This window comes from Podarcis liolepis (genome assembly GCF_965112155.1).
Source record: "Podarcis liolepis genome assembly, chromosome: 5".
Taxonomy (NCBI): domain Eukaryota; kingdom Metazoa; phylum Chordata; class Lepidosauria; order Squamata; family Lacertidae; genus Podarcis; species Podarcis liolepis.
This window is the reverse complement of record NC_139556.1, coordinates 86,687,163-86,701,509: the sequence shown is the minus strand read 5'-3', so window position 1 is coordinate 86,701,509 and position 14,347 is coordinate 86,687,163. Positions and strand designations below refer to the sequence as shown.

Below are 14,347 nucleotides of genomic sequence, written 5' to 3'. Positions count from 1 at the left end.
AACCTATTCTAGCCACTGTGCAAGTTTTTCAGGTTCCTTGGAAGGATAAACTTCTAAATATTTATACAGGAGGACAAATGTGGGTTTTTGTCGCATTTGTTCTATCCCCGGCACCCCTTCCTTTTATTAATATTTCTGATTAAATGCCAAAGGGATTGGTTTCTAATTTCCAGCAGCTTAGTTTCATCCCTGGATGGAGCCAATTAACAAACTAATTATTGAATAGCTCTTGTAGTCCAGCACCCTGTACAGACAGTAATCAAAGCTTTACTAATTACATGCATTAGGCATCTTAATTTATTGACATACCCATGAAAAATTATCTGTGTGGTAGCCTAGTTGGTCCTCCTTTCTTAATTACTGGATATTGTGGATAGAAAAAAATGTTTTATGGAGTGCTTCCTTATTATGCAAGTTTTTAAAATGGGCGTTTTGTCGAGTGTGGGCAGGGGTAGGCTATTTTAATAGAAAAAGCAGCCTATTTCCAAGTGACTAGCAAGGCCCCATCTGCAGTATAATACCACTTTAAACACGTCATAGCTTCCCCAAGGAATTCTGGGAACTGTAGTCTGTTCAGGGTTGTTAAGAGGCCATTCTTCCCCTCACAGTTCCTAGAATTCCCTGGGAAGAGGGTTTGATTGTTAAATCTCTGGTAATTGTAGTTATGTGTGGGGAATAGGGGTCTGTTAACAGCTTACAGCTTCCTTAAACTACAGTTCCCAGGATTCTTTGGGAGAAGCCATAACTGTTTAAAGTGGTATGAAATACTACTCCCTTGGTAAGTTTGTTTAAACACTATTCCTCTGCTAAATGTGCTTAGTATTGCAGCAACAGTCCCATTGAACTCAAGTGGAGTCAACTTCTATGGGATCGCAGTGTCATTTACTTAAATGTCAGGACTGTAAATGGAAAAAATAGCTTTACAGTGAAGGGTAAGTCCCCACAGTCTACATTTATCTATAAAACTCCCTAGCCAAAAATATTTCCTTTCCTGAAATAGACACAGTCAGACCGGTTAATTGACCATGCCATCTCTATAGATAGCACCATGGAACTTTTAGCAGCAGCAATAAATGCAGTTGGTGTTGAAACCAGCAAATCTTCCATTCTTCACATGATTGTTCAGCTTCTCAGAACCATCCTTCCATTAGCAGCTTGAAAGTGGTAATCATATTTGACACTTGTATAGTGCTTTTAAGTATTCAGAGTGCTTTCACATACATTACCCTCTTGTAATCCTTACAATAACATTGTAAAGTTAGTGTATATTATTAGTCCCCCATATTACAGGTGGGCTGACTGAGCCTGAGAGAGAAAGAGACTGGCTTGCCTAAGGCCCCCTTGCGAGTTTGTGGCAGAAGCAAGATCCAAACTTGTGACTTCCTGATCTCTGGCATTGTCTGTTAGCCTCTGCAGTACATCAGCTTTGTTCTGTGACGGTCATTCTGATTCTCTGTAAAACAAAAGGCTCTGTAGTGGATATTACTTGGACTCTTAATACCTGCTGACATAACATGCCCAAAGTGCTAATTGATATCTAAGATCTTGAATGGGATGCTATTTCAATTCTATTGCTTAGGGGCAACCCTAGCAATAATGACAAATAATAAACAACAAGGCATGGATGGAGATTCAGAATTGGTGAGGCCGTTTCCCCTGGGTTGGGAAGTGGAAACTGACTAATAAACATTTCTACTTTTCATTCTGGAAATAAAATACTCCTCCTGAATTGTTGGAAGTGGAGAAGTGAAGTTTTATGGCTTGTTTGGACTTGTTGGGCGAGAAGGAAAAGGACTCCTCTTAAATCACGTTGCGAAGCACCCTGCTAATGTATGCTCTAGTAATGCACAGTTAAATAATTCACAGACTAGAAGGTCTTGTCTAAATTCAGTGCTTTGGATTAATGGGAAACTGGTGCATTCCAGTGGGGAATCCTTAACGGCACCTTAGCTGATGAATCCGCTTTGTGCCTTGGACTCCTGTCACGTGACTTTCTCCCACCCATCCCTTCCTTCCTTCTTGCAGCAGATAATAGTGTGCATCCTTAAGTTGCTCACGTCTTGGGGTTTGCTGTGCATTTCAGAATTTTAAGCCAGGGGATGGGGAACCTCCAGCCCACGGGCCTCATCAGACCCACCAGGCCTGCCCCGCTTGATGCCCGGTGTGGGGCAGATAAACACATGACTGGGCTGCGGTTTCCAGACACCCCATGTCAGCTGATTGTTGGCACCTGCAAAGTCCCCTGCACAACCCTTTGCAAGCCCTGTCAATCAGGGGACTGGCGAGGCTTGCAAATAGTGCTCTGCAGGTGCCGACAATCAGCTGATCATCGGTGCTTGAGAGGCACAGTGCCTTCATCTGCACCCTTTGATTTTAAGCATTATGGGCAAAAATGGGCCACCTGCTGTCATTGTAACATTGGGTGATACTTGTCAAATTTGGCCTGTAGGGGTTGGGGAAATAAGGATCTGGTCTGTTGGCCGGATCTAAATCTCCACCTCTTTTTTACACTCCACACACACCTCGATCTCTAAGGGAATGTCCTAAATCTTGGGGGTAAGAGTATTTTCTACTTGGCTTGAAAGCTTTTGCTATTGACTGCCCCCTTCCATGTTCATCTGGTTCCAGGCTGATGCAGTTGGCACAGCTGCTCCTACCAGGTTCCCACCCTCTGATCTGCTGGGCACCTCTATTTATCTCATAGCCCCCACTCTCTTTAAGTCTTGAGCCTCAAAATACCTGGAAACCCTATGTTTTGCACTTCTAGATAACTCTAAATGTGTTGAACGGTGGGAAGCACATACAGGTCATTAAATTTGTGCTTGTGTGTTTATGTTGTGGTTAATGTGCATAACAAAAATGTGTGACACTCTGAAGGTGTGAGTCTTCATAACGTATATAAATTCAAGGGCCTTGACTGTTCTGCTTTTCCACATAAGATTTGTTGCTTGAGTGTATCTGTCTTAATCCTTGTGTAACAAAACTGCTTTGAGGAAGCGGCTTTAACAGTTTTGAGATATTGGTAACCACATCTCCCTCCTGGGTTTCTTCTCTCTGGCCAGAAATCGTTGGAGATGAGGGCTGAGCCAAGAAAAATACTAGAATCCCATAATGTTTGGTTATAGTATTCTAAAACGTTAGGATCAGATAAGCTCCATAACATCTTAGAAAACCAATTCTGCTGTTGCGTCAAGGATGGAGTAACTTTTGAAACAGAGTCCTAGCCAAAAAATTGTCTTTAAAGTTATTTATGTTAAAAGCAACAACAACAACAACACTGGTAAGGCAAAATTGTGTCCTTAGTTGTTATAGATCTGCACCATGGTTCTTGCTTTTGCCAGAGTAAAATATATTTTCATATCTGTGCACTCGCTGCCATTTTAAGTTTAAGGCAGGAGAAAGCAATGCTTGGTCTGCAGCCCCAGACACACTTTTAATTGGTAAGTCCCATTGGACTCAGCGGGGCTCACCTCTGAGACTTCCCCAGACTGGTTCCCTCCGATGTTGGCCAGGGATGATGGGCATTTACATTCCAAAAGACATTGAGAGTATCAGCTTGGAGAGTCTCTAGTGCAGGGGTAGGCAACCTAAGGCCCGGGGGCTGGATGTGGCCCAATTGCCTTCTCAATCCAGTCTGTGGACAGTCTGGGAATCAGCGTGTTTTTACAGGAGTAGAATGTGTCCTTTTATTTAAAATGCATCTATGGGTTATTTGTGGGGCATAGGAATTTGTTCATTCCCGCCCCCCCAAAAAAGATATAGTCTGGCCCACCACATGGTCTGAGGGATGGTGGACCGGCCCACAGCTGAAAAAGGTTGCTGACCCCTGCTCTAGTGGATTGGGGTTTTTTGTCTCTACCAGATGTGATTCTCTTAACCATAAAGTTTAAAAGCAAAGAGATGTCAGCCTCTTACCCATAAAGCCTCTTATTCATCTTTGTCCCCAGGATCTGGCAATCAGAGGTGTCTACCCCCTGCAAATGTCCTTCCTAGCTAATAGCCTTTAGTAGACCTATCCTTTCTGAACATTTCTCATCCTTTCGATTGTCATTTTATAATAATGAAGTGGAAGAATAAATGTCCGCCCACTCCAGTTAAGGCGTCCAATATACCAATGACATTAATTATATGAATTTGCAACATTCAAGTTTCTAATAGTGCCCTCTCTACTGAGGTACTTGCTTTATTGAAAGGAAATGAGAGAATGCAGAAGGAATGAATAAGCTCTTGGTTTTCAGAAGCTTCTTATGCCAAGTGGAAAATTTTGGGAGGACAGAGATTCTGCTTTTATACAGTGGGCCTATTTTTTTTTTAAGTGTACATACAAACAGCCAGAAAAAAATCCACTATGCACTTCTAACCTGAAACTTGGAAGAATTCATTCTTAATTAAAACAACAACCGTGTTTAATTAGAGTTCCCTCTCTCTTTCTCTTCTAATTTTAAAAATAAGAGTAATAAAAAGATAATTTCATCTTTGAGTTTAGAAGTTCACAGTTTTGTAACACCCTGAAACTATGGCTGTGGTGATGAATTGGACCACAAATGTCAGAAGGTCAATGTTTTGCTGGTATTTAAACCAGATTATTTAAACCAGATGTTTCAATATATGCACAGCATTATTTGCTAATTATTAATATTTTTCATTATTGTTCAGCTCTATGGAGACCATTAAACACTTACAAAGCACCTGAAATTATCTAAGCATTTTATACGTATCAGAAGATAAGAGAGTACCTGCCTGCAGGCCCACAATCTAATAGCCACGATACAAAAGGAAAAAGGAATAGGGAGGGAAGAGGAAAGCAAGCGTTAGGGCAGCTTCTTCTGCACTGGCCAATGGATGGGACCAGGTTTTACTCCCCATTGGCATGATATTCTTTATAAGAGACAAGGTACAGCCTCCCAGTGTCCTTAATGTCCTGGCTGGTAGGAGAGGTCAGAGAGTATGCCTCCCTTTGATTCCACAGTCCTGTGGCAATTGAGAGTAACTAGCCTTATTAGGAGTAACTAGCCTTATTAAGTAACTCTTGGGAGTCCCATGAACTGCAAGAAGATCAAACCTATCCATTCTGAAGGAAATCAGCCCTGAGTGTTCACTGGAAGGACAGATCATGAAGCTGAGGCTCCAATACTTTGGCCAACTCATGAGAAGAGAAGACTCCCTGGAAAAGACCCTGATGTTGGGAAAGATGGAGGGCACAAGGAGAAGGGGACGACACAGCTAGAGATGGTTGGACAGTGTTCTTGAAGCTACCAGCATGAGTTTGACCAAACTGCAGGAGGCAGTGGAAGACAGGAGTGCCTGGTGTGCTCTGGTCTATGGAGTCACGAAGAATCGGACACAACTAAATGACTAAACAACAACAGCCTTATTATTACATATCATTATTAGTTGTTACTGCTTTGGGTTTCAGAGGGCAGGACCAGTCCCTGGCATCTCCAAAAAGTGTATTAAAACTTTGGGGAATTTTCCATGATCCTATTATAACCAAGCTAAAACATAAGATAGTAGTTTCATTTTTTTAAAACTAACTTTTCATTATTTACACATAGGGAATAATTGCTTTTGTGATCTTCAGGGTAAAATTCCCGCTAAAATCAATCAATAATTTTAAAGTGAGGAGTATTGTCACCATAGTCTGTTTGCACATTTCCACAGGACACTGAGGGAAGTACAGTTGGGAGGCAGAATGCTGAAATGGCAAAATTGTTTCGTTCCAGAAACAGCACCATCTTAACACTGTGCAAAGTGTGCTGATTCTTGCCGAACCGAGTATAGAGACTTGGAAACACAGCTGTTCAGGTCATTCCTAGCAGCGTTTCTTTAATTTAAGTTTGTAAGGATGAAACAGGTTGATGGGTTTAGGACAAGCTGAGCAGCTGTCCTAAGTTAAGGTAGGGCTGTTGTGTAAGTGAAATGAATACAAACCACCCTCTGAGATGGAATTTAATAAATTGGAGGCTGCTGTCTGGCACATTTAAGCTTGCTTAAATTCCGCTGAAGTCAATGGGGAGAACCAAGGAAGGATGAGGATGCGACCTCTGGGTTATTATTGGGGAATATGGTTCAGAACACCACATCTCATTTTCTTTGCAACATCAGGTCATAAGAACAATAGGAGAGCTTTGCTGGATCAGACCAAAGGCCTGTCAAATCCAGCACATTGGTCAGCCAGGGAAACCCACAAGCAGGGCATGTCTATCTCCCGTTTTTGTTCCCCAGGGAACTTGTACGCAGAGTCATGCTTCCTCTGATCCTGAAGGTAGCATTCAGCTGTCATGACTAGTAAAGGTAAAGGGACCCCCGACCGTTAGGTCCAGTCGCGGACAACTCTGGGTTGCGGCGCTCATCTCACTTTACTGGCCGAGGGAGCTGGCGTACAGCTTCTGGGTCATGTGGCCAGCATGACTAAGCCACTTCTGGCAAACCAGAGCAGCGCATGGAAACACCGTTTACCTTCCCGCTGGAGTGGTACCTATTTATCTACTTGCACTTTGACATGCTTTCGAACTGCTAGGTTGACAGGAGCTGGGACTGAGCAACGGGAGCTCACCCCGTTGCTGGGATTCGAATTGCCGACATTCTGATTGGCAAGGCCTAGGCTCAGTGGTATAGACCACAGCGCCACCCACGTCCCGTCATAACTAGTATCCTTCGCTTTATCCCCTAGTAATTTGTAAGTAAAGGTAAAGGACCCCTGAACGGTTAAGTACAGTTGATGGTGACTATGGGTTGCAGCGCCCATCTTGCTTTTCAGGCTGAGAGAGCCGGCGTTTGTCCACAGATAGCTTTCCATGTCATGTGCCCAGCATGACAAAACTGCTTCTGCCGCAACAGAACACCGTGACAGAAACCAGAGCGCATGGAAACACTGTTTGCCTTCCTGCCACAGTGGTACCTATTTTTCTACTTGCACTGGCATGCTTTTGAACTGCTAGGTTAGCAGGAGCTGGGACAGAGCAACGGGAGCTCACCCCGTCACAGGGATTCGAACCGCCAACCTCCCGATCGGCAAGCCCAAGAGACTCAGTGGTTTAGACCACAGCACCACCCGTGTCCCCTGTACCTTTTTATAAGATTTCTTAGCTGTCCTTCACCACAGGGCAGGTTACAACAATGAAAGATGCAGTGATAAAAACAAATAAGGCGGTAAAGCCATCGCAGCTCAAGCCAGAACAATATAGATTTGACAAAAGTTGGGGGTCCTGTAAAGCCAAATGCCTTAGGGTTGTATCCCAAGCAGTGACTCATTATGTTAGTGCAAGGATTTACAGTTTCACAGCTGAGCACCCCCTCTCTCCTCCCCCTATGCACCCCCTAAACTTGTTCTTGTGGTTTCCCGCACTTTAGAACAGATTGGGGAAAGCTGCAGGGGGAGAACATAAGAAGAGCTTCCTGGATCAGGCCAGTGACCCATCTAGTCCAGCATTCTGTTCTTACAGAGGACACAAGGGAACTTGCAGACAGGACCTGAGCACAAGAAGAAAAAAAACCCCACCATAGTCTCCAGCTACTGGGACTCAGAAACATTACTGTCTTTGACTGGAGACAGAGAACAGCCATCACGGGGAGTGGGGAAGTTCTTTTGCATTGGATACCACCCTTAACTGTCAAAAGGCCAGAGTGAAGAGGTGCATCCACAACATACGATGGAAGCTATATAAGGAAAATACTAGGTGCCTCTCAACAGGGCCTTCTTTGCTATCCTTAACCCCGGTAGGAAAGGAGGTGGCCTTTCAGATAGTTGGGTCGTACGCTGTTGAAGGAACACAGTGTCTACTGAATCAGACCATTGGTCCATCTACCTTGGTATTGTCTAAATGAACTGGGAATTTTGGAATCTCAGACAGAGGGCAGTCCCTCTGAAGATGTCAAGGATTGAACCTGCTCATACCACAGAGTTACCCTACATCAAGCAGATAAGAGCCAGTGTGGTGTAGTGGTTAAGAGCAGTACACTCATAATCTGGGGAACCGGGTTCGCTTCCCCGCTCCTCCACATGCAGCTGCTGGGTGACCTTGGGCTAGTCACACTTCTCTGAAGTCTCTCAGCCCCACTCACCTCACAGAGTGTTTGTTGTGGGGGAGGAAGGGAAAGGAGAATGTTAGCCGCTTTGAGATTCCTTAGGGTAGTGATAAAGCAGAATATCAAATCCAAACTATTAGGAAGCTGCCTAGTACTGCATCAGACCATTGTTCCAACCACCTCAGTATTGTCCACACGGACTGGCAGCAGTGACTCTCCAGGGTTTCGTACACCTGTCTAACTTGGAGGCAATCAGCACATCTTGGGGTGTTCTGTGACTCCCCCCACCCCCCTTACTTAAGAATCGCTGAGTGAATTATTCACATAATATGATAATTTGCAATCAAGTCACATCTACTGGGGGGGGGGTGTGGCAGAGAGGTGGGAGAAGAAAAAGGCTTTTAATTTTCAATTCCATTGTGTTCTTTTTCTCCCCTCGCCCATGCTCCAATTAAAGGGTGGAAAGAATGCATAATCAGATTGAAGATAATTCTGACTTTTCTTGATTTATTGCTAGTTCACTTGGCATGTATTGACTGTGTGTTGATGTGTGATTAGGTTTATCATCCCTTTGGGCCGCCATTGACTGCTGCCAACTGATTTTTCCCTGTTTATAATGCCAGACCTTCGTATCCCTTTTCCCTCCCGCATTGCACTATGTACATAAGCAGAAGGGGAGGAAAAACTGCTTCCAGTATATGCGTTTTTAAAACACACACATCTGGAATCTTTAAACGATTGCAGCATCTTTCAGTTTAGACAGTTTAAAAAAGCTACGTCTTTTGAAACCAGGCAGTAATTATGTGAGGATTGCGAAAAGGTTTTAGCACCCTAATGGCCTCATCCTATCTTCTGAAAATAGGAAGTTGCCTTATACCATATCATTTGTCCATTGAACTCCAGTGTGGTGTAATGGTTAGGGTGTCCGACTAGGATCTGGGAGACCAGGGTCCAAATCTAATCTGTGTCATGAAGCTCCTTGGGTGACTATGAGTCAATTCACTGTCTCTTAGCCTCCCAGGCTTGCTGTGAGGATAGAATGAGGAGGGGAAAAGTCATTCATGCTGTGACCTTGAGCTTCTTGGTGGAAAGATGGGAAAGAAATCTAATGAAGAAGCAAACGGACAGACTTGGTATTGTCTACACTGACTGGCAGCAGTTGGGGCTTTCTCCTGGAGATGATCTAGGGACCTTCTGTATGCAAGGCAGATGTTCTGCCACTCAGCTTTGGCCCTTCTAGGGTCTAGAAGCCAAGCCTTATGAGGAACGGTCGAAGGAGCTGGGTATGTTTAGCCTGGGAAAGAGGAGACTGAGGGGAGATATGATAGCCACTGTCAAATATCTGAAGGGCTGTCACATGGAGGATGGAGCCAGCTTGTTTTTTCCTGCTCTGGAAGGTAGGACTTGAATCAATGGCTTCAAGTTGCGGGAAAGCAGATTCCGAATAGACATACGAAAAAACTTTCTGGTGGTATGAGCTGTTCTGACAGTGGAACAGTCTCCCTCGGGAGGTTGTGGACTTTCCTTCCTTGGAGGCTTTTAAACAGAGGTTGGGTGGCCATCTGTCATGGATGCTTTAGCTGAGATTCCCCGCATTGCAGGGGGTTGGACTAGATGACCCTTGGGCCCAATTATGTGAGTTCAGAATGCACCAGAAAGCTAAAGAAAGGAAGTTCATTCAAATGGTTAACACAGATGGTTTGTTCTTGTAATGCTATCAGGTTGTAAAGGTGGGAAGCTTTTGGCTACATGGATGCATGCAACCTGTAATTTCCCAAAGGCCACATTGTCGATGCACAAATTGCATGGTTTGTGCAACTTCAACGATAGTTCCTGAGAACTTTCTTTTGCTGATTTTGTTATGGATTCCTTCCCTCCTATTCCTTGTACATCCGTTTATTATTAATATTTTTATTACGTTTTCAAAATGGATACACACACATATTTTGTTACCTGTTGAACTACTCCTCATTTACATCCAGTTTATTTATTTTTTCCTTTTTCAGTTGTATATGAGCACCGGTCAAGATTAGAGAAATCTTTGCAGAAAGAAAGGCTTGAACATAAGAAAGCAAAAGAAGGTAAAAGATTTTACTTTTCACAAAAAGAAAAAGGATAGGAAACAGGAGAAATGTTGTTCCTACTTGTATTGTTATTACAGGAACACTGTGTTGCATTCAGGGCCATCACGGTTTTCAAGACTCCTTTAAAATAGGTTATGCTTTGCCAAACATTTTTGAAAATAAGAATTGGCTATTTTGCTTCGGAGCGATCAAATCTCTGGAGTTTCTTAATGAGTTTTTACTGCCATCTAGTGGACAAGGACAACAGCAACAAAACTCCATCTGACTATATGAGTGTTTTCCCAAAATAAAGTTTTGATTCTTGCACTCAAAAACACATTTATATTTCTACAGTTAATACCTATGGATATATTTCCTGGCCAGTACTCAGAACAATAGGCAAACACTCTTTGCAGATTATGGCATAATTCAGGTAACAGTGTCTCCTGGCATCCCATTATAACCATTGCTCATTCGGCTAGGGCTGTGCTTTCTGGGTCATGTTGGCACTTCTGAGATACCGCAGCATCTCTGAGTTGTAGCACAGGCTTAATAAGTCAGTCCTGGTATATCCTTATTCCAGTGGTGGGTTTCAGGCCCCCCAGGTCTCTGGATTTGGCCTGTGAGGCTGTTTTGGATAAGTCCATGCCCACCTTCCCAAGCCTGATTTGCCCTCCCAGTTCTTCCTTTGCAGCTGTGGCTTTAATATTTCTGTGTGTGATGGGAAATCCCTGATGTCACGGCACATGCCTGGCATCCCATGATGTCAGGCGATTGACAGGTGATTGGCTCCGCCCACTTGGGTCTGTGGTTGATCGGGGTTCCTATCTCCATATTGGAAACCCTAAGGACAAGTAAACCTTCCCACTAACATGGATTATGTGTTGCTTGTGTCTATGCATGTAGCATAATTGTGGAGACTTGGCTTGTCCCAGGTGCTCTCACTTGCCTCTTTACGTGTGCACAACAAATGCCTGAAGAAGACTCTCCTAGTAGCTGAATGTGTAAACTAACAGCCTCAGCAGAGTCCGTAGCAAAAGGTTGTATTCAGCTCACGAGAAGACCCATTGACATTAATGGCCCTAAGTTAGCAATGTCTGTTAATTTTAGTGGGGCTACTCTGAATGGGACTTAGTTACACTGACTTAAAATAATGCAATGCTATGATTAATGAACAACGCCTTCATTGGACTGAGATACCCAGAGGGACTCTTGAACTTGTCTTTCTTGACCACGGATGACCTAAATGGAGATGAAGAATGAATTCACCTTTCTGTATTGTTGAAGAGATTTTCTGCATTTCTTTTGTCTGGGGGAGAGATGCAGAAGGTTTCTTCCTCAAAACAGCAAGATGGTTTCATTGTTCAGCCTGTTTAGGCCATCTTTCCAATTAGCAACTCATCTTCCTAATTAAGGATATAGCAGCTTAGACTGATACCACCTGTATGCAGAGATGTTTTGACTTTGTCTCTTGGATGTGTTTTATTGTTTTTGCAGTTGATTTATTGTATGCCTTTTAAATGTTTAAACACATTGCAAGCCGCCCTGATAGCTGTATAGATGGAGATTATAAATATAAATAGACTTTAGCCTTTTAACATCATTTTCTCTTCCTTTTTGTTTTTTAGACTTTCTTGTTTATAAATTAGAAGCACAAGAAACACTAAATAAAGGAAGGGTAAGTGTGCAGAAGTAATGAACAAGATGTTTCTGCTTATTGCATAAGCTGAACTGATAATGGAGTTAAGAATGCTCTTAACATTTAACCTGTTCCAAGTTATGAAGAAAACGGAAAACGTACATAATTATAATTCACAAGAAGTAAGATTACTTGGAGGTTGACTTGTCCTACGAGGCTTAAGGAGTCTTATTAAACAAATTCACAAAGGATAAGGCTATCCAATGGTTACTGAGGTTTCCCCCTGGTAGATTTGCTGGGTCTGTTTCTTGCTTCAGAAAAAGTGTTTTTTCCCCCAGACCAATTTAATTTGGAGGGGGCGATTTTTGGACGCTTGAAGTTAAACAGCGGGAGCTTTTGATTCCCTTCCTACAGACATGGAGACAAAGGGGAAGTGCAACTTGCATGTTCTGGAGGTGGAGAGTGATGTCGGGATGTCTAAGAAAATTGCTGAGGCTTTGCTACTGCTTCCACTCCAGAGTTTGACACCTTTGTAGCTCAATGGCGGAGGATCTGCTTTGCTTGCAGGAAGTCTTGGGTTCAACCCCTGGGATCACTAAGTTGGGCTGGGCATGAAACTCGGAAGAGCTACTATCAGTCAATACATACCGTTGTGAACTAAAAGGACCTATAAACTTTCTCTATTCTTCTGTGTTCTGCCTCCATCTTGGGGGGTTAAAGTTGGCCTGTTGTTTGTGGGAAATCTGCAACTTGAAGATGTCCTGTGCCCTGCTAGCCTGATACATGGACAGCCCTATAAGTAGATCCATGGGCAAGTTCCGAGTTTCCTAGTATTATAATTTACAGAGAGGTACTGCAGCTATGCAGGAAGCCGCTGAGTATGTCAGCTAACTATATATTACTCTTTTTCTTTTGCAGCAAGATTCCAATAGCAGATATGGAGCACTGAATGTGCAACACCAGATGTTGAAGGTAGATACATGCATCTTCTTAAGCATCCTGTCTTAACAGGGAAGTTAGAAAAAGATGACAACTTTTTGCTTCCAGTCCTAGTTGGCATTTTGGGAAAATGGATGTCTCCAACACCAATAGACCTTCTGGGTGTCATGAGAAGGCCTTGGTTGCAAAATGTTTGCTTCCCAGTGATTGTGTGCAAAATTTTAAACTGTTCTGGAACATGTGTACCCCAGCACTTAATCTTCTGTTGTTCTACACACCGAGAAGTGTTTGACTTGGGGAACACTCTGAAGCAGCGATCTGCCTCACCTACAATCTGAGGTGGTAACAGACCCATCAGAGGACTTTACAACATTGGCAAGATTCAAATTGAATCACTGATCTGGTTTGCACGTAATGCAGAAATAATAATTTAGTGCTATGCCAGTTACGCTACTCCTTCCCCTCTACTTCATGGTATGGTTGCAAGGAGGACATTGGAAAAATCCACTTCCTGTTTGAAACTAACCATGGTTTACTGTGGAACTTGAAAAGGATGAACCAGTGGAGAGGGAAAGGTAAACCATGGTTCAGCGTTATGTCCAAATCAAGGCATTGTTAACACTCCCACCAACACTAACCCAAGGTTAATGCTACTCATGGTTTTCATCTTAACTAGACTGACTCCATGGCAGTATTGAAATTCTACAGGCCTATGTTAAAACATGCTCTCATCCTGGGATGGGGTTGCCCTGAACGTCCAAATACATAAGTTGTCAGCTGGTCAGATAAATAATTCCTTGTGATGTGTCTTGTTTCCCCCCCCCCTTTTTTTTTTTTTGCAGAGCCAGCATGAAGAACTGAGGAAGCAGCACGCAGACCTGGAAGAGGAGCACAGGAGGCAGGGAGATGACTTCAACAGAGTGGTCAATGATCATAAGGAAAAATATATGGAGTTACAGCAAGAGAAGGAGCAGGAGCTCTCTAAGCTGAAAGGTACAGCACTGTGTTACTTGATTTAAATTTTGGGGAGGGGGAAGAGGGGCTGGGCCATTCCCTGGAATTGCCACCCGTGTTGGCATTAACGCAGCTTCCATTAGGACTTGACTGCAAATATTTAAATTCGTGAATAATTAGGATGCTCTGTGTCTCTCTCTGCTATGTATAAATCTGTCGGATCAATTTTTGTTTGCGCTGAATTTTTAATAGAATCCATGTATAATCTGCGAGAAGAGAACAGGCAGCTGAGGAAAGCCCACCAAGATATTCATACTCAGCTACAAGATGTGAAGGTAAGAACTTGGGCCTCCCAAGGCAAGAGTCGGGGGCAGGGAGAGAGATAAATCTCCTTGTTTGCAACTGGGAAAAATAAGATGATGGTTGCAAATAGATCTTTTCTTGTTTAATGGAAGGAAAGATGCGATGGGTATGTTTTTCTTAAATGTGCGCACAAACGTGCTGATATTACTTTTTAATTAAGACGAACGCCTCGGAAGATGAAAAACTCGCTAGACGAAGGAGTTTTTCTTTTTCTTAGCCGCTTCGCAAGACGCATTTCCCTATGGGCTTGCTTCGCAAAACGAAGCTTGCCCCGCAAGCTCCGGGGATAGCGGGGAAGCGCAGCGCGTCTTCCCCGCTGTCCCTGGACCTCTTTTGAAGCAAGGGGCGGCGGGGAGAAGAT

General features: G+C 43.4%; 1 protein-coding gene and 1 long non-coding RNA gene across 2 annotated transcripts in view; both read left to right on the top strand.

Annotated features, from left to right (window-relative positions):
- The window catches only part of LOC310707521, a 140,840-nt gene that overhangs the window by 17,007 nt on the left and 109,486 nt on the right, over positions 1-14,347 (top strand). The window lies entirely within an intron of this gene.
- The window catches only part of GOLIM4 (golgi integral membrane protein 4), a 61,430-nt gene that overhangs the window by 14,353 nt on the left and 32,730 nt on the right, over positions 1-14,347 (top strand). The window contains exons 2-6 of the mRNA XM_083504133.1: positions 10,035-10,109; positions 11,720-11,769; positions 12,649-12,702; positions 13,512-13,662; positions 13,876-13,958. Coding sequence (XP_083360259.1) covers positions 10,035-10,109; positions 11,720-11,769; positions 12,649-12,702; positions 13,512-13,662; positions 13,876-13,958 — 413 coding nt within the window. The remainder of the gene's footprint in view (positions 1-10,034; positions 10,110-11,719; positions 11,770-12,648; positions 12,703-13,511; positions 13,663-13,875; positions 13,959-14,347) is intronic.